The following is a 20,470-nucleotide window of genomic DNA, read 5'->3' as shown; positions in this document are numbered from 1 at the left end:
CAGTTTGCCATTCCCCAGAGAGGTTTAGACAGGATAAATATAACTCAGAAATCCCAGCTAAGCAAGAGCTGTTCCTCAGCCAAACAATCAATCAGAGACAACTTAAGTGAAAGTAGAAAGTAAATCGAGAGTTGCTGGTTAATGGCATGAGGGTTTCTTGATGGATTAAATTTCTTAAGACAGATATTAGTGGGTGCAATTATTATAATCCATTAATCTTTTGATCTCTTAAAATTTATGAGAATTGTGAAAGGGATGTAAAATAGCTTTTAACAGTATACTTAAAAAAATATTTATCTTGAAGGCAAATAAATCCTGACATTTGAGAAGATGAAACAAGTAATGATTGACATTTTTTAGTTGGAATAATTGGATATTTAATTGGTTAATTAATTGTCTCAGTTAACAATTTCTCTTTCTTGTAATCAGTGCTTGAGAAAAATGAATTACATTTGCCGAGAATATACTCTCTCCTCCTGGGAAATATAAATGATCACAGATAACAATGGGGTAAAATCCCTTATTAAAAGTGAAATGAGAAAGATTACAGTTGTTGTATTAAACTCCCCTGTTGTTGACATTCCTCTACATTGTTTGGGGGGGGGGGGGACTTTGATTTGACGCATTAACCTATGGGCTGTCCCTGCGAGTAGGGGGGGTAGGTAAACAAGATGGCGACAACCTGAGAAGCAAGAGTAACACGAAGAGTCAGGGGAAAAAATATATCACTGAGATTTTGTCAGACTAAAGTTAAATAATTTATTCACTGGGGACGGACTCACAACAGAGGACAAACCCTGCAGCGAAAAGGAGGTTCATTTGGATCTAGGTGAGACCCGGTACCGGGAGTTAGTTAGCTTGTTAACCAGCTAGCTCGCTATTTACATTGGCATCCAACGCAACTCCGGTTAGCTTGCGTTAGCTGAATTTATCTGGTGCGTTTCTTCTGAGTGTAGAAGATGTTGAAGATGGTGTCTCTGCTGTCGGCTCAGCGTAATGCTTTGTCTTTAGAGAACAATGTGTGTCCCCATTATTGCCTCCGCTTCCACCGGTAAAGGAGGTGAAGTTGGCTAACGCTAAATACAAACGTCAGGCAAAGTTGGCTAGCTAGTACTGGAGGTGCACAGCCACCGTTAGCTCCAGCTGGATGACGACGTTTCGGTTATCCCCCACCTACCAGCTGTTCTCTGTCAGTTCACCGTCAAATTAAATTGCTATCTGTTGTTTTTAAGCATGTCTCTGAGATGAAACCTACTGTGCTTGCTGAATGTGTGCTTACCGACGGACCGCAAAGTGGCATTTCAGGCTAGTTCATTCAAGCAGACTTGCTGCACTAGCTTACCAGCTAGCCAACAGTTGACACTTAAAATATTTATTCCGGCTTAAGAACTTGTAAGCTACAATCCTTACATATATGAGGTTGTTATGTTTGCATATAGAAAGAATAACCTGGTGAGTTTTGTTTTGTTTTTTGACCACGGGATTTCAAGGTGGTTAGGTGTTGATGTGTTGTCGATTGTTTACCAAAGATGGCTAACTTATGTGTATGTTTTTATTAATGTTTAAATTACTCATATTTTCAGGTACCGGGCAGTAAAAACCGCGGTGACATGGAGGACACCTGAGGACAGTTCAACACATTGGACATTGGAGTCGATCTCCAGGAGCCCCACTGATAGCAGAGATTGGACTGAAACTGCTGCATGTTCTGACTGTAGATCTGTGCTTGGATCCAATCCAGCTGTAAACACTTATGTACTCTGAGAAAACTCTGATATCCAGCATGGACCCTTGACAGAAATGCCGTGCTGCATGGCCTTGAATCAAGACTGGTTACCTCTGCTTAAGACTGTAGGGTATTAATTCTAAGGTGATTGGTGAAAGAGAAGAAAAACGTTGTAGTATTGCTTTTTCTTTTTTTTTTTCAGTTTTCTGTTCAACCGCACTTGTTGTAGATGTAGTTAAAAATGCACAGTATAAAGCACTAACTCGGTACTGGACTCCAAGGGTTTTTAGCCCCTTTTTGCCCCTCTTGAGTGAAAAAGTTTACAAATTGGGCTTGATCACCCACCTCCTCCCCTTAACTCTCAGGCCTGATTACTCCCTCTCCAATGTTCAGTATTTTGTAACTCATCTTGCAGAATTAAAATACTCACCTCTGTGCTGAAAAGTTACCAGTGGGTTACTTCACAGCAGCAGTCATAGCTATTTGCAAACCGTTTCCTTCACTGGAAGTACAAGCTGTCAATCATGAGTGCCAGCGAGTTGCCTCACCTGTCTGACTATCTAAATGAAAATGAACTGATGGAGATGGATACTTTTATTCACCGCATTGACTCTACAGAGGTGATCTACCAGCCTCGGAGGAAGAGGGCAAAGCTGATAGGAAAGTACTTGATGGGGGATCTACTCGGGGAAGGATCTTATGGCAAGGTGAAAGAAATGCTGGACTCAGAGACTCTTTGTCGCAGGGCTGTCAAGATACTGAAGAAGAAGAAGCTTAGGAGGATTCCCAATGGAGAAGCCAATGTGAAAAAGTGAGTGTTTCCCAATTTGTGTTTTATCTTGTTTCACATCTTGAAAGGTCTTTTTAGTTGGTTGTACTAGGTAAAACTAGGTGGCATGCCTGCAGTGTATGATCAAAATATAATTAATTTTAGTCACTACACAGAAAATTAATTTAGCCTGCCAACAGTAAAATCAGTTTCTTATGAGTTTTAATGTGTGCCATAGCCTTTAAAAAAATGCAGCTCCCTTTCCGAAACATGTACAACTCCTAATTTGTATTTTTAAAATGTAAAAAAACCTGATACTGTACTTGAAACCTACCGATCATAACTGATAAGGGGAAAAGGCAGACACAAAGCCTTAGTTTCAATCCAAACACCAGAATACTGTAATATGTTTGAGACATTTAATTTCAATACACACTGTTATTTTTCTCACTTAACAAAGCCAAACCTGTCCAGCAATTGACATAGCAAAGATAATTTTACATAGTCAGCATCACTCTCGAGTCCTGAGAGTGAGGTTGTGCTTGTGCAGCCATTGAAATGTAAGAGTTGTTGATCATTGCGGTGGGTAATCCATCTGTCATTTATATGAACAAAGTCAATAAGAGTAGAATTATATCGGTAATATCAATTGCATTTGTGTCGCTGCATAATGGTAACTCCCAGTCAAAGCTGGCGCACACACACATATGCCAAACACCATCCATAGATGCAAGGCCAACTTGCAGATCTGGCCTAAATGATGACATTCTACACCTAGCCATAAAAAAGAGAAGAGTGATTGATTAGCGATGCACAAATGTGTGGATCTGTTTTTATCTAATAGGAAATAAACTGCAGGAAATGGTTGTGTATTTTGCTAAAATGTGAAGGAGACAGCGAAAGGCTGCATGAGGATGCTGCATTCAGCGATTTTTAGATGCACATCAATAGGTCATTGTCAGCTTTTTGCAGTAGTAACATAAACATGAAACCTGATTACTTTCATCAACGTACTCTGTTAATGCTTAGTTTTTTGTTCGCGATCCCCCCTGTGATGGGGAAAAAAACAGTGTCTTCAGCTCAGATCTTCACTTATCCAATTGATAAGGCGGTTATTTAATTCCAATGCATCTACACAACATGCACAGAGGAAAAGAATATGTCATCAAATATTATTTATACAAACCAGTAACGTGTTTTGTTTTTGTTTGTGAGTAGTAGATGGTTTTCTAGTAACTGTGTAATTGTTTTATGTTCTTGGGGCTCTGTTTCCTTTGTCTCACTGCCTCTTTGATTTAGCTGTCATGTCTGTGTATTCTTTTTTCTTTTCTTTTTTTCTTTTTTTGCATCCCACATTTCTTGATGAGCATCGGTAGTTTTAATCACAGCAGTATTATTAAATATCACTCCAGCCTTTCGCCTTGGGCCTGTGCTAATTATAGAGTAAGCCTTAGAAAACTGTCAGAGCAAGTTCACCCAGAAAGAAAGAAGCTGCAAGATAATGTGGGGGTTTTTTTTGTTTATTTGTTTGGGGTTTTTTTGTTTTGTTTTTTTTTTTAGGCCAAAGTCACAACAGCAACAGAGCAATGAAAAGCCCGTAAGCTCAGTTAGAATCATTTTGTTGGTATTGCAATGCCGTGTTTTATCTAACTTAAACAAATTTTGTCCTAGAAAACTGTGCTTTATAATCTAAAACTGCATTTTAGAGCCTTGCAGCAGCTGTAGTCTCAGCTGTTAGTATCTGCACTGGCTCTGTTCACTCGTAGTGCTGCCTTTGCACTAAGATGCAGTTTGAGAATGCAATCAGCTCAATTCACCATTTATCACTGTTCATCTCAATGTTGTTAATACTTGTTTATTTCTGCTCGATTTTTATTTATTATTTTGCACTGTTGAGTCTTCGATGATATGAGTGGGAATATTTGACAACACCACTAAGACAAAGTCTGTTTTAATGTCAGCAGAGAACCAGAAAACAATAAATTAGCATTCCCTACCCCATTACTGGCTCTGGGGTGTAGTGTTGGTAATTAGCGCTTGTGACTTGTAATCAAAGTACAACAAATTAAATACACCTACAAATGCAAAGTCCAGTTACTGGTGTTGATTTTCTGGAGGAAGAAAATCATCATAAAAAAGTATTGTGTGCAAATCTTCAGTGTTACGTAAAAGGCCCGATAAGGAAAATGTTACAAGAGCGTTTTAGAGTTTCAGTATCTCACTAGGGTAAGGGATAAAAAGGAAGTCCTTGTGTAAAGGTCACTAAGTCAATGATGGCTGGGGGAAAAAACAAAACAAAACACACAAGCTGACCAGAAGTGACGGTAGAGGTTAAAATGAAAATGCAAAATGAGAAATCCTTAGAAAACCAACTGTTGGCAAAATAAATGTAACTTGTGAGACATTTATTTTCTACTAAGACACTGACTCATTTTTTAAGTTTTAATTTTTTTGAGTGGTCACGTCCAGGCCTGAGTCCAGTCCCAAGTCTGTGGCCTGTCTCCCCTGATAAACTTTGAAAAGTTTGTTCAAAGCAGAATGGTGAAAACCGGTTTGTCCACATGTGCAAATCTTATAAAAATAGATACACAGTCAGTACTTTGTAACATCTTCTCAGGCTAGTATTACAACTTAAAGTTTTTTGGGGTTTTTTGAGTGTTTAGAATGCTGTTAGAGAGATTTTTGCAAAATTTTCCTGCAAAAGGCTTCCAGTTATGTGAGATTTATCAGCTTTCTTGCATGCAGAGTTAGTTTAATATCCATGCTTGTTTTGTTTTGCAGGGTTTGTTTTTGTTTTGTTTTGGTTTTTTTGGGCATCTGTGAGCACCATGTCCAAACCTTAATCTTGCAGTTCCTGTTGTAATCCACGGTGTATTTTAAGGTCTCCCCTATTTATCTTCAGCTGCCTTATATATGGTGTGTTGTTTCCTTCTAGAAGTTTGGCGGTATTTCATAGAATTCATTGTTTTTATTGCCAGGAAAATATTCTCCATGGCCATCGTCTGCCACCAAACTAAGCAGTGGGTGAAGGGTTCGTGTCATAAAAATGTTCAGCGCTTTTCCTCCACAAGTACCTTTGCCCTTTGCACTACAAACGGTCTGGTTTAACTTCATCAGTTCACAGGACTTGTTTCCAAAATACATCAGGCTTGTTTATTTCATTTTCAAACTTCTGCTGAGTTTCATGTTGAGGTCACAGGAAATGTTTTCTTTTGATGACTCTTCCATGAAGGTCACATTTGTTCAAGTACACCACTACTTTATCTAGGTTTTCTGAAGGTCTAACGCAGCTTTTGATTAGCCTAACTAGCAATCCTACAATAAGTTGTTTTTAAGCGTTTTCTTGGTCTTTCAGATCTTTCCTCTTTCTGAGGTGTTTGTTTTGTGACCATGCAGACTTGTCAGCTGGGAGTTTTCATTACAATGCACAGACTAAATGGTAAATGGCCTGTATTTGTATAGCGCTTTACTAGTCCCTAAGGACCCCAAAGCGCTTTAACACATCCAGTCATCCATCCATTCACACACACATTTACACACTGGTGATGGCAAGCTACATTGTAGCCACAGCCACCCTGGGACGCACTGACACAGGTGAGGCTGCCGGACACTGGCGCCACCGGGCCCTCTGACCACCACCAGTAGGCAACGGGTGAAGTGTCTTGCCCAAGGACACAACGACCGAGACTGTCCAAGCCGTGGCTCGAACCGGCAACGTTCCGATTACAAGGCGAACTCCCAACTCTTGAGCCACGAGCGCCCCAGGCAGTGGACCTAAAGGAAACTTAAAAAGAAGTATGAGCCATCAGCTGTCAGGTCTTCAGCTGTCTGTGTCCAGATTAGTGTATATTCTGGACCTAAATGTGAACAAGTAATACCCCTGGCATGCTAATTAAGCTCATAGACCTTGGTAAAAGTTATCCAAGAGCTAAGATCTGTTAAAATGCCTAAACTCTTGCACCACATTCTTTTTTTAGATAAATAGTTAGATCCTTTATTAATTATTTGCAGGAAATTACACAGCAGCTTCTACACAAACCTAAGACTATACATACAACAGCTAAACGATGTGAATTCCTTATAAAGGGTTTGTAGTTACGCAGTTTGGTTCACACAGAATTTTTCTGTGTGTGAAACCAAACCACAAGGAAAAGCTACAGTTTACAAGCTCATCAACTGTTTGAGACCAGAGTAAACAAGCTATAGGTGTGAAAACACCCTTAATGACATGTGAGGGGGCCATTACAGGTCTGTAGTCATTGTGGTTGGTGAGATGACTTTTTGGAACGGGAACCAAGCAAGGCATTTTCCACAGCCTTGAGAGCTTCAGATTGAACAGGTGTGTTAGAATATCACACAGCTTCACGAAGCAGGTCTTCATCAGTCTCAACTGCTTTCTTTGCATGCTGGGGTATCTTTTCCTGAGTTACAAGGTAGCTCATCCAAAGCCAGTTCTCACTTTCTTATTTTAGATTTCTTTGGTTATATTTATAGGCTGCAATAGTACATGGTTCTGTCACTTTGTTAATGGGCCATAGCAGTGTCTCTTGATGTGTGAAATTGTTTTCCCTTTGTTTTTTCCCCCTTGTACTTTTTCTTCTTGTACACCCCTCCCACTTGGTGTTTGACTTACGTTTTCCAGCCTTAGGAAGCTGTATTCCCGAGTCTGTGAAAGCCTGTCTGTGCTTGGGTGTCATAGTAGCCCCCAGCCTCTCTATTCAGCCACTGTTGAGCATTCCTGTGTGCCTAACACTTCCTGCTTTTAAAGTGTTGCTATAGGGACAAGCATGCTTATGCTTGCTTTGATTGAGCAATGCTACTTCTGTTCCTATGGTAACACGCCAAGAATGCCCTTCCCACGTTTGGAATGACAGGCTCACACACACACGGGCACGCACAGTGGAGATGCAGATTTTGATCAGCTGTTTATGTTGGTGCTGTGTGCCTGAGTCACTGCCATATCACTAAGCTCTACGGATTGCAGGCCTCGAATGCACGAGGTCCATCATTTGAACTCAGACTGTGGATGGACTGCAGCAGTCAGTGTGCCTTAAGCAACAGCCCTGCCTCCATTTCATGATTCACTTTTTATGGAAATGAGCTCTGTTATTAATGCACTGTGATTTCCTACAGTTCACACATCATCTGTACATCATTTAGTAACCAGTTTCAGACTCAATATTTTAATGTTGCTCTGTTCTACATGTGGGTGAGCTTTGTAGTCTTTCTGCCAGTGCAGTGATGCAGCAGTAACCGCTTGTGTGTCTGTGTGTGAAAGCGAGAGGCTGACTAGCCCCTGAATATCCATTTGTCAGTAGGGGGGGTTGTGTTTAAGACGAAGGACTGACGCAGCTCATACACTGCAGGGTGACGACGGCCAGAAAAGCTCTGAAGTGTGTATTTTGTGAGAGCACAGATGATGTCTCAGCTCTGAAGAGACTGAAGAGTTTTATTTATTTTAGGCAGCCCTCCTTTATGGCTTTGACTTGTTGTTGTGTGATGCAGTAAATCACATTTAGTATCAAGAGAAGCAGGCGGAGAATCTTATTCAACAATCAAAACCTTTTCTTTTTTTTTACCCTGTTTACCTCTACTGCATTATGAAACATAAATGGCAGTTAAACAAACCAGTCTTCACTATATATGACAAAATATTACAGAGAAGTAAGCAGCATTTCATTCATAGTTATGCTAACTGCTTTGAATTATAACCAATACAAGTTGTCTTGTTATGAGTGCAAATAATATATCGTGATGCTCAGCTAAATGTGCAAAAATACAAAATGATACTTGATTTTAGATTCCTTCCTGTAATTGTAAAGCAAGCCCTCAATATTTCCTGTGTGATCATCTGGATATTACTCCTGGAAAATCTGTGGTTTGTGCTTTTTTCCCCTCTTACGATCCAGATTCATTAGCGTTCCCTTTCATGGCTTGCTGATTAATGTTCAGTCTCCAGGGGTTTTGCCATGCTGGTGATTTGAACATCTCCTCTTTGGGCAGCGAAGTAAACTGTCAGGTTATCTGTCTTTATAGTAAGAATGGAGTTGCTACTGCTGCACTGTTTTTGGTGGGTGCATATTTGTTAGGGTCTCATTAACAAACAATCGAACAGTATGACACATGTCAGAATTTAACAATCCATTGTTTAGCAGGCACTAATAGTTTGGAAATTATAGAAATTTTCATTATTTTTATTATTCATTTTATTCATAATCCCAGTACAGCTGGTGCTGGTGCTTCAGCCTATACTGAGCATTGTAAATATCAGGGCTTTAGCCGCTCTGCTGGGCAAACTGTGATGACAGCAACTCCATATTTCACCAAGTGTCCTTTTCTGCATGGTGTTCTGTTAAAGTTAGTAGCAGCAAATGTCAGACAGCACTGTTACCCATGACCATCAGAAGCCAGTTTCAGCTGATAACATGAAGTCTGTTAATATAGTGTCCTTGCAACTCTGCTCATCCTCTTCTATTAGTCAGTCTTAAATGTGTTTTCTCTTAATTCAATGTACTGACTTTGTTTTTCATTAAGAACTAAATCACATGATGAATTTAAATTTGACTGTCTGTATAGAGTAACTCATAAACCTGTTACGCATTATGTAGTGAAACAACTAGATTTTTCACCAGTTCTCGCATTGTTTAGCAGGTTATTAGAAAGTAATGAAACTAATAATACACTGGTGGCATACCATGCCATGTACAGTCACTTACTGAAGCCAGTGTGCAGATGTACGGTACCCAGCCTTTAACCTACATTATGCAACTAACATGGCCCAGTAGAAAATGATACTAGTAGAAAATGTCTCTCATTAAGTAAGCAAGTGGATGCATTTTCATGTCTTTTCTCTGTATGTTCATTTATAGGGAGATTCAGCTGCTAAGAAGACTCCAACACAAGAATGTGATTCAGTTGGTGGACGTTCTCTACAATGAAGAGAAGCAGAAAATATATCTTTTACCTACTGAATAAGCATATGTTGATTTTTGACATTAATTATTATAGACTGTCTATTTTACCGTTGGTTCTTTCTGTACCCAAGTTCTATTTATGTTCTGCACTTTTCCCGATTTATAGTTGGTTCGTAATTGTAAAAAAATGTGTTTGTTTGGTAAATTCTCTTGACTCCTGACTTACGTATATGGTGATGGAGTATTGCGTTTGTGGGATGCAAGAAATGCTGGATAGCGTCCCAGAGAAAAGGTTTCCAGTATTTCAAGCTCACGGGTAAGTCTTCCTCTTACTTCTCCTCTCTGCCCCCTCTATCCCTGAGTCTCTCTGCTATATTTAGTCTGAGCCTCTCTGCAGCCGCTGCTCCAAACCTAAGTTTAGATCGGCGACTTCAGGGCCTCTACCGTTAAAATTACTGACTGTAGACTGTGTGAATGTCGGGTCACTGCTGGAAAGCCGCTGAAGCAAAATGTGATGCACCTTTATCTAACCACAGAAATATTTTATTTTTTAAGTTTCTTCTACTGTGATTGACTTTGGCTGGTTTTAAATGTGTCTATAAATTTCCTCTGGTTGATGCTTCTTGTAGGTACTTTTGCCAACTCTTAGATGGCCTTGAATATTTGCACAGCCAGGGAATAGTTCACAAAGACATTAAACCAGGGAATCTGCTGCTGACCACAGACGGCTCGCTTAAAATCTCCGACCTGGGAGTAGCAGAGGTAAGCATCACCTGCCAGAGTTCCGTAAACTCTCTGAATTCTTACTCTTGATTAGAAGAAAAGGGCTGGCATTTCTTTGTATAGACTTTGTGTATGACTTTAATTCCTTGTGCTTGTGTTTGTTCCTTATGTTGGTGCTTTAAAGGTGTTAAGTTTATAATTATTTGCATTGAAATGCATACAGGAACAAAAAATAATCTATTTATTACTTGCTGTTTTTCCTCAGGCCCTTCACCCATTTGCAGAGGATGACACGTGTCGTACTAGTCAGGGCTCTCCAGCCTTTCAGCCTCCAGAAATTGCCAATGGACTGGACACCTTTTCAGGGTTTAAAGTGGACATTTGGTCTGCTGGAGTAACACTGTGAGCGGCACTCTGCGTACTTGTCATGCATTTATCCACACAAAGCTCTAAATTCTGTCCTTGACTCTTCTTGACTCTTGCTTCCTTTCAATCAGATACAACATTACAACAAGTCTGTATCCATTTGAGGGGGACAACATCTATAAGCTATTTGAGAACATTGGAAAAGGAGAGTACACTATTCCTGAGGAGTGTGGACCTCTCCTGTCGGACCTGCTGCGAGGTTGGTGTTGTTCGCAGCAAAAGTGTTTATATTTTCTGCATGAATTTTGGCATTTTGTTTTGCCAATTCAGTGGTCTGTCGCCTCCTTGCAAATGCTGAACAGCACAGAGAGTGGTGTTTCATTCCCTGTGTGCACACAGATTTAAAAAAAAAAAAGAAGTGAAAAGTCAGCATTGAGTGTTTGTTGGACTGGAAATATTACCATATTCACAGCTATTGATAGGTGTTCTTAGTATTTTAGAGGTGCCAATATACAGTGCCTATCAAAAAGAATAATTGATTTCGAACTGCTTTAATTCTGCAGCTTTTCACCGGTAACAATCGAAACATGTACTGTTAGAAAGATTTGGGTTTGTAAGTTTCACTTGTTCACCTGCAGGTAGCATAACGACAACAGTGGCTGCAGTGACTCCAATATGCTTGTAAAAGTATGGGACGAATTTGACCATCATATGTATATGTGCCGAGTGCACGGGAAGCTTCTATGTACATGTACTTCAAAAATATATATATAACCTTTTTAATGTACCTTGTTTACTGATTCCTATGAAGACCCTCTTATTCTCAATAATCTGTGGCTTTACGATGAAGTGGTTAACACATGAAAGATCCCTTATTTGAGCTCAGGAGGAGATGCAGACCAGTGTACTCTCTGTGCCAGACCCAAGCCCGGATAAATAGGATTGCTTTAGGAAGAGCATCCAGTGTAAAAACGGTGTCAAATCCAATGCATGGATCCAACCATTTTTGACCATTTGAGACATGTAGGAGGAGCTGCAAAGTAAAGATACAAAACTGGCTGTTACTTGTGACACATTAAGTTTGCTATAGATGTTTGTTTAAAATCTCATATAGTGTGCCCCCTTCTAAAATTTAAATTACTTGCAGCTGTTGAACGTCATCACAAAACCGAAACTAACCACCTAGCAGTCAGGTGTTTTGCTGTAACCGCTGTCCACTGAGGACAACCAGATGGTTTGAAAGATGAGGCATGCATTAGGTTTTATATATTATTTTGTTTCTTAGGTTGCTTCCCTCCTTATACAAAACTACATTGTTTGTTTTCTATACATTATCTTAGATTTAGCGCAATTTTCATGAAATGCAAAATGAGTCACACTTTAAAAAACTGACATTTATTTTCAGTCCTTTATGGCTGTCAGTCTTTAGGTGTAGGCTGAAATAAAAGGCAGTGGATTTATAGTTCAGGGCACAATTAATCCATTAAAGATCACAGCGTTAACAGTAGATGTTTTTGTCATGCTTATTAATCACATATGAAAACATCCTCTAGACTGCTAGGATTGGTGAACAGGAGAATATAGGATAGAAAAACCAGCAGTCTAGTGGGTAATAAATCACTCAAATGTCAAGCAGTTTCACTGTGATCTTTTCTGTGTGCACCCAGTAGGTGGTGCTGTGACACTGGAAGTCACTGTGGCTTCTCAGCATGCCAGGCTTCCACCAAACTGTAGAAATCCCTCCAGCTGTTGACGTAGTTTCCATTGATCTGGAGCCAGCAGCAGAATACTAAGCACTTCACAGTCAGGCATTGCTTTTCCCGAGTGAAATACTGCAATGCTTTTGCCCCTTGTTTAAAAAAAAAAGTCAAGAGTCCTTCAGTTAAAAACAAATATTTTTTTTAAAAAAAGAAGAAAGGAAGGAGGGGGAAAAAAGAAGGAACAGAAAAAGAATCGATTACAAGAGCCCAAACTCACTGCCTATAAAATCCAAGAACAATGTTGGGAAGATTATGTTTGTACTAACTAATGAAATCCTTCAATGAAGGCTGAATGCTAAGTTGTATTTCAGCATATTATCCAGCTTTGCTCTCTTTGTCCTTTTATGGAAATAAAAGCACCGGGTACTGGAATAAGTGCTGGGGCTTATACCTGTAAAATGATTCTGGGTCAAATGGAGGCAATTTAAACATTTTTTTTTCTGTCAAAAGGAATCAAATGTTTAACAATGAAGAGAAAAAAGAACTCCCTGATTTTTGTTTCTTCTGAAAAACATACTGGGCTTCAGTCCCCCGTCATCGGTATGACGTCTGTGTGTGTGATGACGCAGCACCTGAGAAATAGTCGGTCCATAATTACATCGCCTAAAATAAGCCACGAAAAGGTGTCTTTCAGCCAGCGCAGCACTACTATCAGCACTCTGCACACTCCTGTTTTCTGCCTACTAGGAAACAATTACATTAGTAGGAGAGGCACTGCATCACTTCTACTCTATCACACTGACACTGCGCTTTTCCCACAGATTCAGCCCACATTGTGATAATTGAGATACAAAATCTTCATTACATTGTTACAGCTGTTGCTCAGTCCTTTTTTTCCCCTCTCTCTCTACTGTACTTCATTGACTTCTTAAGCTATGCAGGATGCTTTGACATACAATGATTAATAAGATTATCACTTTCATTAATTGATGTCCTTGAATGAGGTTGCTGTCTGGCTGCTGTTCACCTTCCCCACATTGCTGTGGCCTCCCAGCAGTTTGTTAAATGCTCCATGGAAACAGATGTGAGTGGAGGAAATTGTTCAGGATCATCGTGATTAAATTCGCCTTGACATTGTGTTTGTTTTCTTTTCTTTCTTTTTTCCCCCTATCTAGGCATGCTTGAGTACGATCCTGTGAAGAGGTTTTCCATACAAAACATAAGGCAACACAAGTGAGTATTTTGATTGTATTTCTGTGACTAAGCATAAGAATTATCAGGTGTTTGGAAAATTATACTCTACACTAAGAATAAAAGACTGATCTGTTATCTACATGCCCTTTCCCCCCCACCATCCGTCCTCTTTTTAACCCTACCAGCTGGGTGCGGAAGAAACACCCTCCATCTGAGCCTCCTGTACCCATCCCTGCCAGCGCAGAGAGCAGGGACCCTTGGCGGAGTATGACGGTGGTGCCCTATCTAGAAGATCTGCATGGCTACACAGAGGAGGATGATGACGAGCTCTATGATGGGGAGGATGAGATCATATACACTCAGGACTTCACAGTGCCAGGTAAGAGTGGGCTTAGATAATTCTTATGATTTGAGTTGGGTACTGTCAATAAGCAGATATGCTATATGCAGAATCTGTCGGCAAGGAAAGGTTTTTGGTTGTCTTAGTTCTGTTTACAGTCAGGTCTGAGCAGGCTTTGGTTGCATGCAGGGATACGGTCAATGTGAAGAGCAAAAAGGGGAAATGCATTTGCTGAAATCCGAGACAGTTTGCCCTAGGTTCACTGCTTTACTCCTCCATTTAGTTTTGTGTCATTGTTTTAGTTTGTTGTATTGAAGAAAATTGGACATTTCATAATTGTTACTCTGCCTCTACGAGGTGTAATTTAAACTCTGACACAAAATTACAGCTGAACTACTGAAAATTCACATGAGGACAGAGTGTCAGCCAGTACTCAGGCTTAAGATATCTGGGGTTTGTTAGCGTCTGTCTCTCTTTGGAGCACTTGTTGGGAAGCTTTTATTGCACTTGCTGTACGGTAATGAGGAGTTGTCTTCAGCCCAATTGATGCTTCTGTTCTTCCTCTTTCCTCTGCTGCTGGGTTCTGTGTTGTGCTCCACCACTCCTTCCTCTCTCTCACTCACACAGACACACACAGACACACACAGACACACACACAGACACAGACAGAGCAGCAAAGAGAAATCAGGAAACTTCAAAATGTAATAAATACTTTCACATTGAACTGAAATTAAAGAAATGCACATAAATAACACAAAGTGAATGATTAATGAAAGAAATGAGTTTTCCTTCCTTCCTTTGGCTTTGAAGGTCAGTTAATGAAAATGGAAACACTGCAGTATCAAAACCATGGGTTTTGTTTACTTTTTTTTAAATTTGTATTTCCAAATAACTGCATAAAATTGGAAGTCTTAAATTTTCTCTGTAATGTTGATATCCAGGATACACAAGAAATTGGATGTTTCCTCCAGAGGTTAAGTAAGCAGAGTAGCTAATGCAATATGTGGAAAATGGTATTGGGCCAGAGCTCTTACTCCTTGCATTCGTGGGTTTTCAGTCCTATAGTCACATGTGTATAAAATCAAGCACCTAGCCTTTGTGCCTTTACAAACATTCAGAAAGAATGGGTTGTTTTAAAGATTTGTGTGGAAATGGTAAAATGGTATGGATAAGATATATTAGGTGATGTCCTGTGACTAAATAATTAATACTTAATCATCGCTGCTGTTTCCATCCCATCCACATAGAAATCGAAGTTCACATTAAGTCCTTGCCCTTTTAAAGTATTCAGTATGTTACAGCAGTTTGCAATTATCAGATACTGTTGGTTTTGATAAAGGCCTTACTGCTAATCTTTCCGTCCCATATTGCAAAGAATAAAACAGTCACGTCTTAATGTTACTAAAACTGAAGGCTTTGGGTTCAGTTTGAAGGTCAGCGCACAAATGATCAGATATGTGGTGTTTAATGTAGCTTGGTAATCACACATCATTTATTTCACTTCAATCATTCAGCCTGACATCGTGCTCATTTTTGGTGATTTCCTTTTGGGAGTGGCTGTGCAAATCAGTGAACTCAAATCGTGGAAGCTGCTGTCATTTCCTAGGATTTCCACACCGATTTAGGAATTGTGTGAGTCTCAGGGTTTTTATTTCTGTGCATTGTTTTATAACATTTTCTATCATGTCTCGTGGTTGTGGCCCTGTGCAGCTGCAGTGCAGTGTGAGTTCATGTTGTTTTAAAATGGTATGAATATGAATGGGACCAGACTTGACTACAAATTACCTGACACGACCTTGATGAAGACAAAACATGTTAAATACTCGTTAAAAGTTGTTGTTGTTACTGTTATTACTATTGTTGTCGTTGTCGTTATTATTATCATTATTATTATCATTATTATTATCATTATTATTATTCAGAGGAACTCAGTAGACAAACTGCCTATTAAAGGATCCTGAGTAGAGTGGAGGAAGAAGTAATTCGTTGGTATCCTTTTAACTTATTTTAGTCATAAAGTTAACAAAGTTAGGAAAGCAGCAGTTAAAAAAAATCATAAATTAATAGACTTGCAATTCTTTGATTTCCTGTAAGCCTACATCCACACTTACGCATGTAGAAATGTGTGCCAGGCCTACAAATGATATCATGGTGTCCAGTTTGCCAAAAACAAAACAAATATAGGAGCACACCTTCTATGATGTAAGACAAAATGTTGATTTTACGAGCCAGTAGGAGCGAGTTTTCCCAAAGCTCTGTCTTAAGTGACCTCAAGCACCTTTTTTTTTTTTTTTATATGTAATGAAAGCTGAGTTTACCAGAATACCTGCATATGACAGGACCTAAATGTGAGGGTTCATTGCTCGTCTGCTAATTTACCCCCCTTTTTTCTTTTTCTTTTCTTGTTTTTCGTTGTTTATGAAATCCCTGAATTGTAAACATTACTACATTTTGTGCTGTGCGTGATTCTCTTTTTCCTCCAGAAGTGAGACTTATGAAAAGTTCTTATAAAAGCTTTAAAATCTCTACGTCATACTGCTCTCATGCATTTTATACACTGACAGCATGATGGCTCTTTGCCCTCACGGTCTTTGCGGAAATGTGGACGTCTGGATCAGGCTTGTCCCAAAGGAACAGCACAGGTGTCTGGATGACCAATTGATTGCACTTAGGCAAGGTCCTGGGACACAGTATGAACCTGAGGCATCTTAAATTCCCCATTTCCTCTCCATGCTGTGCCGAGTCATAATGTCTGCCATGAAATAAGGTTCAGAGGGCTGGAACAAGGTGCACTTAAATGATATGTGTACAAACTTTAACCCACTGTTGACAGGCTCTGGTAAGAGCAGATATTAACTGCATCTTTTCATTTGATTTAATTTGCACCCCGACTCTTCCTTTAACTCCCCCCCCCCCCCGAATTAAAATCCTTTATCTGTTGCTAGGCAACAGCCAGTAATAATAAATGCAGTAGTCGGTGTCGGATATCTAGAATTGGTGCCCCACATTAAAAAACCAAATGGAGCTGCAGAATGTGAATGAAGCGATCTAAAAATAATCCTGCTGAAATGGTTTCAGTGTGGGAGTCTGAATGGGTTTCCAGGATACATACACACACACACACACACACACAAACTCTCTCACTCACAGGAAGCTTCACAGTAATAAAATGTTGGTGTGTTTGGTAAATTAAATCACTCGTTTGACCTCTTCTCTCGTAATCAGTAAATATATATGTCCCTGCTCTTAATGTTCTCCTCAGACTTGCAGTTTGTGCTGTGTGGGAACCTGTAAGTTTATCTTGGCACCTGCTGCACTCACAGATACTCACACATGTCTGTACTGAAATAAACTGGTCACACTGAGGTTAATTTCTATTTTTCAGCCGGTGGATTTCCTGTTGTTGTAGGTTTCGGTTTGTCGCACACTTCTCGCCATTACCTGACCTGACATTTTGATGGTGCTGTTGGTAAATTAGATTTTCAGTGTTCCCCTCTCAAAATATATACACACTTGCAGTATGATCCAGTATACGATAAATACAGATCATTTGTGAGCTGTGAGTCATGCGAGTGTTTCAGTAGAATCTAAGAATAGAAATATTGATTAGAAATGAGCCTGAAGTCCCCTTCAGTTCTCACAGCTTCAGGTTTCTTGTGTTATCGGGGGGGGGTTGGTGAGGGTTTCTGATGACTGTGCAGCATGCAGTTACGTGTTATTTGATAGAAACCTATGCATTACTTTTTTTTTTTATTTGTGTGGGGGAGGTCTGGTTTTGTTTGTTTGTTTTTAATGGATAAAACAAGTCATGCGTGACAAAATGCAGTAGGCTGTTTTCTATTTTTGGCATTTTTGATATCATCTAGTGAACTGGTTCTTTGCGAACTCATAAATTCTTCTGTGGGTCAACTATAATATGTTTGCAAGCTTTTCTGTTCAAAAAACAGAATTTAATATTCTACATTGTGCATCTGCAGGTCTTTCTTCCGTGCTTTGTGTCCATTTTAGCTTCTTTCTCTCAGGCGGTTTGAAAACAAAGCAAGGTTAGTTCAGTATGTACTCAGCATAGCACGTTCAAACCAGCAGTATATCTGCTAACAACAAGCAAGAGTGTTGATTTTACATGTGAATGTAGCCAAAATCACAAAACGGACTTCTCTGATAAACTCCTCATTCACATCCGATGCCTTCTGTTACAAAATCGCATCTTTAGGCCTAAAGAGAAGAAGAAACTAGAAACTGGTTTAAAAGTAAAGGATGGTTTTTATTATCCTTAATGGACGGCATTAATGTTGCTTTTTCATACTTTGTACAGTCGTCTTAAAACAAAAATGAGTACTGTGTGTTGTAAGCCTTATTGTGATGGTTGTATTAAACCATCAGTGGTTTTCCTGTTTTTGTAGGAAGGTCACTGTTGGAATTAAGTTAATCTTTTGACTTCCTGGTTCCTTGAACACTTGGAGTAGAAAGCATGGACCTTTCCTTGTGCTGAAATTCAAAGCCTGACGCAACACAAAGGTTTTTGTCGCACATGAGTGTCGGAGTGTTTTTGGTGCTTTGATGTTGGATAAAACAAGGTAAATGTCTACAGGGGTCTGCTCATACTACAAACTCACAGCTGGTTAGCAAAGCAGCACTCAATACTGGTGTATTGGGTTTGTTTTGAGCCTCGTATGTGTGTGTTTGTGTCTTTAGGACAAGTGGTCGAAGAAGATCAGGATCAGGGGAACGCAGACCACAGTCCAGCTGTAGCCAAGCCAGTTTGTGTGAATGGGACAGAAGGGGGGTCTCTGAACAGCAAGGCCAAAGCCGAACGCCGATCCTCATCCTCGTCCAACCCCTCACGTAAAGGAGTCTCCACAGCCAGCAAAATCCGCAAGCTCTCCACCTGCAAACAGCAATGACCCTCCTCCCCCTTTCTGCCTCAGCAGCAACCCACCTGGTGAGTGTGCAGACTGCTTCACAAAAATTGTGGCTCAATTTGTGCTTCTGAAGGACACCTTTGTTATACAGTAGAAGGTGGGAAAAGATAAAGAAGCCCTTATGGAAAGCAGGTGCTGCAGATCCAGATAAAAGGTAGGAGGAATGACAGTGCAGTGGAAGGGAGGAGGAGGAGTGAGTGAAGAGAGTCTGTGTTGATATTCAGCAAGCAGCACTCTGGATCACCACCATTCCCCTGGCAAACACACGGGCACTTTCCTATACAGTGACAAAAAAACCACATCTGGACCTATCCCACGGTGATGCATCTCCTGTTTCTGTTCGGATCCGTTGCCTTTGAAGGGTTCATCAGTCACCCTCATTCACGTGGAGTGAGGCAGATTTTTTGCTACAAGTGTACACATAAATTTAACAAGTTGTCCTCCTCTCTTTTTCCAGTTACCGCCCACAGCTGCTCTTTTTGTCTTCAGCACATACAGAGCCAGTCACGGAGTGAGGCTGTTTGTCACGGGTGCAGTGCAGGAGAGATGCTGTGTATTAATTTGTTCAGGCGATGACTCATCCTTGGATGAGATAAAGTGGGCTGTGGGATGCTTGTGTCTCTCTCTTTTTCACTCTGTGGGTTGAGTCTTTTCCACGTTAACGGCGCCAATTAGTACTTGTCTTGTAAAAAAAATTCTGTCACAGCGTTTCGTTTTAAGTCGGGGAGGGGCTTTCAATACCCTCGTCAGACTTCTGTTAATATTCTGTTGTCTGTGTCCCCTCAGGGTGATCTGTCCTCGTCCTCCTGTGTCCAGAGTTCTCACAGTTGTGAGAGAAACCTGCTGACATTAAGCCCCCCCAACACCTTCACCTGCCCCCCTCCCCAAACCTCCTTGGACCACTGGCCTGCAGAGTCGTTTGAAGATCCGGTATTAGCGACGAGGAGGAGGAGGACAGCATGAAATGTTCTTTCTGCTCTGAGACTGAGGCTGTGAAGACGGTGTTTATTTTCTCCAAAATTTTGGGCTCCTTTTCAACTAAACTCATCCAGTTCTCTCTTATCATTTTCCCCCTCCCAACCCTCTCCCCTCCTCTCCAATCTTGTCATCCTCCTCAGAGAGCCAAGTGTTGCACTGGACGTTACAGACTCCCCCACCCACCTACCCACTCCTCCTCTCCACCTACCCCACCCACCCCTCCTTAACCCACCTTGTTTCTTTGACTACCTTTTGTTTTTACAGAACCCTAATGGCAGTTTTTAAGACACATTGTGATGTGTAAAAAAAAAAAAAATTAAAGAGGAAAAAAAAACACATGTTATGAATAATTCTATATTTAAACCTCTGCTGAGCATAATTATGGTAGTGCTACCACCGACATAGAAACTGCATGCTGTACAGAGCTGGAAGAAAGGGAAAGCTCTTGGTTTTATGTGGATGCACTGACGGACTGAAGCCTTGAGATTTGTATTTTTTCCCTCCCCTTTTAGGTTTTTTTTTTTTCTTTTTTTTTTTTCCTATCAATATTTTTTAATTATTATTTATATAAAACATGTCCCAAACAGGCTGTTTTGTTGGATGATCCTTTCTGTTTGAATTTAAGTTCAGCATATTTTCATAAACACAGCTCATTAGTTTATGACCCTTTTTTATTTTTTCCTCCCCCTTTATTTCACGTGTCCTTTAAAGAGCGCACAGCTCTGACAGGAATATTAGACTCATCTTCCTCTCGTGTCTGCAGCAATTAGGTAGTCAGGGTGATGCTGCGGTTGCGGGCGGCATGCAGTGATGTTCTTTGCTGTGTGCCGATCACTTC

The 20,470-nt window shown here is 40.2% G+C and overlaps 1 protein-coding gene across 3 annotated transcripts; it reads left to right on the top strand.

The window, feature by feature from the left end:
- Positions 1 to 659: 659 nt before the first annotated feature.
- Positions 660 to 20,386, top strand: stk11 (serine/threonine kinase 11). Of its 3 annotated transcripts, none has more exons than XM_006786628.3 (11): positions 660 to 829; positions 1,584 to 2,537; positions 9,365 to 9,448; positions 9,636 to 9,725; positions 10,039 to 10,171; positions 10,398 to 10,534; positions 10,630 to 10,757; positions 13,374 to 13,431; positions 13,578 to 13,771; positions 18,428 to 18,674; positions 19,441 to 20,386. In XM_006786628.3, the coding sequence occupies exons 2-10, from the start codon at positions 2,251 to 2,253 to the stop codon at positions 18,634 to 18,636; spliced, it is 1,320 nt and encodes a 439-aa protein (XP_006786691.1). In that variant the 5' UTR covers positions 660 to 829; positions 1,584 to 2,250; the 3' UTR covers positions 18,637 to 18,674; positions 19,441 to 20,386. The 3 variants fall into 3 exon arrangements, with proteins under 3 accessions (XP_006786691.1, XP_006786693.1, XP_006786692.1); XM_006786630.3 differs by lacking the exon at positions 660 to 829 and adding an exon at positions 1,124 to 1,189; XM_006786629.3 differs by lacking the exon at positions 660 to 829 and adding an exon at positions 1,397 to 1,452.
- The last annotated feature ends 84 nt before the right edge of the window (positions 20,387 to 20,470 follow it).

This window comes from Neolamprologus brichardi, chromosome 18 (assembly GCF_056152115.1).
Source record: "Neolamprologus brichardi isolate AB-2024 chromosome 18, ASM5615211v1, whole genome shotgun sequence".
NCBI lineage: Eukaryota > Metazoa > Chordata > Actinopteri > Cichliformes > Cichlidae > Neolamprologus > Neolamprologus brichardi.
Note: the sequence above shows the minus strand (reverse complement) of the source record. Positions and strands in the feature narration are given on the sequence as shown.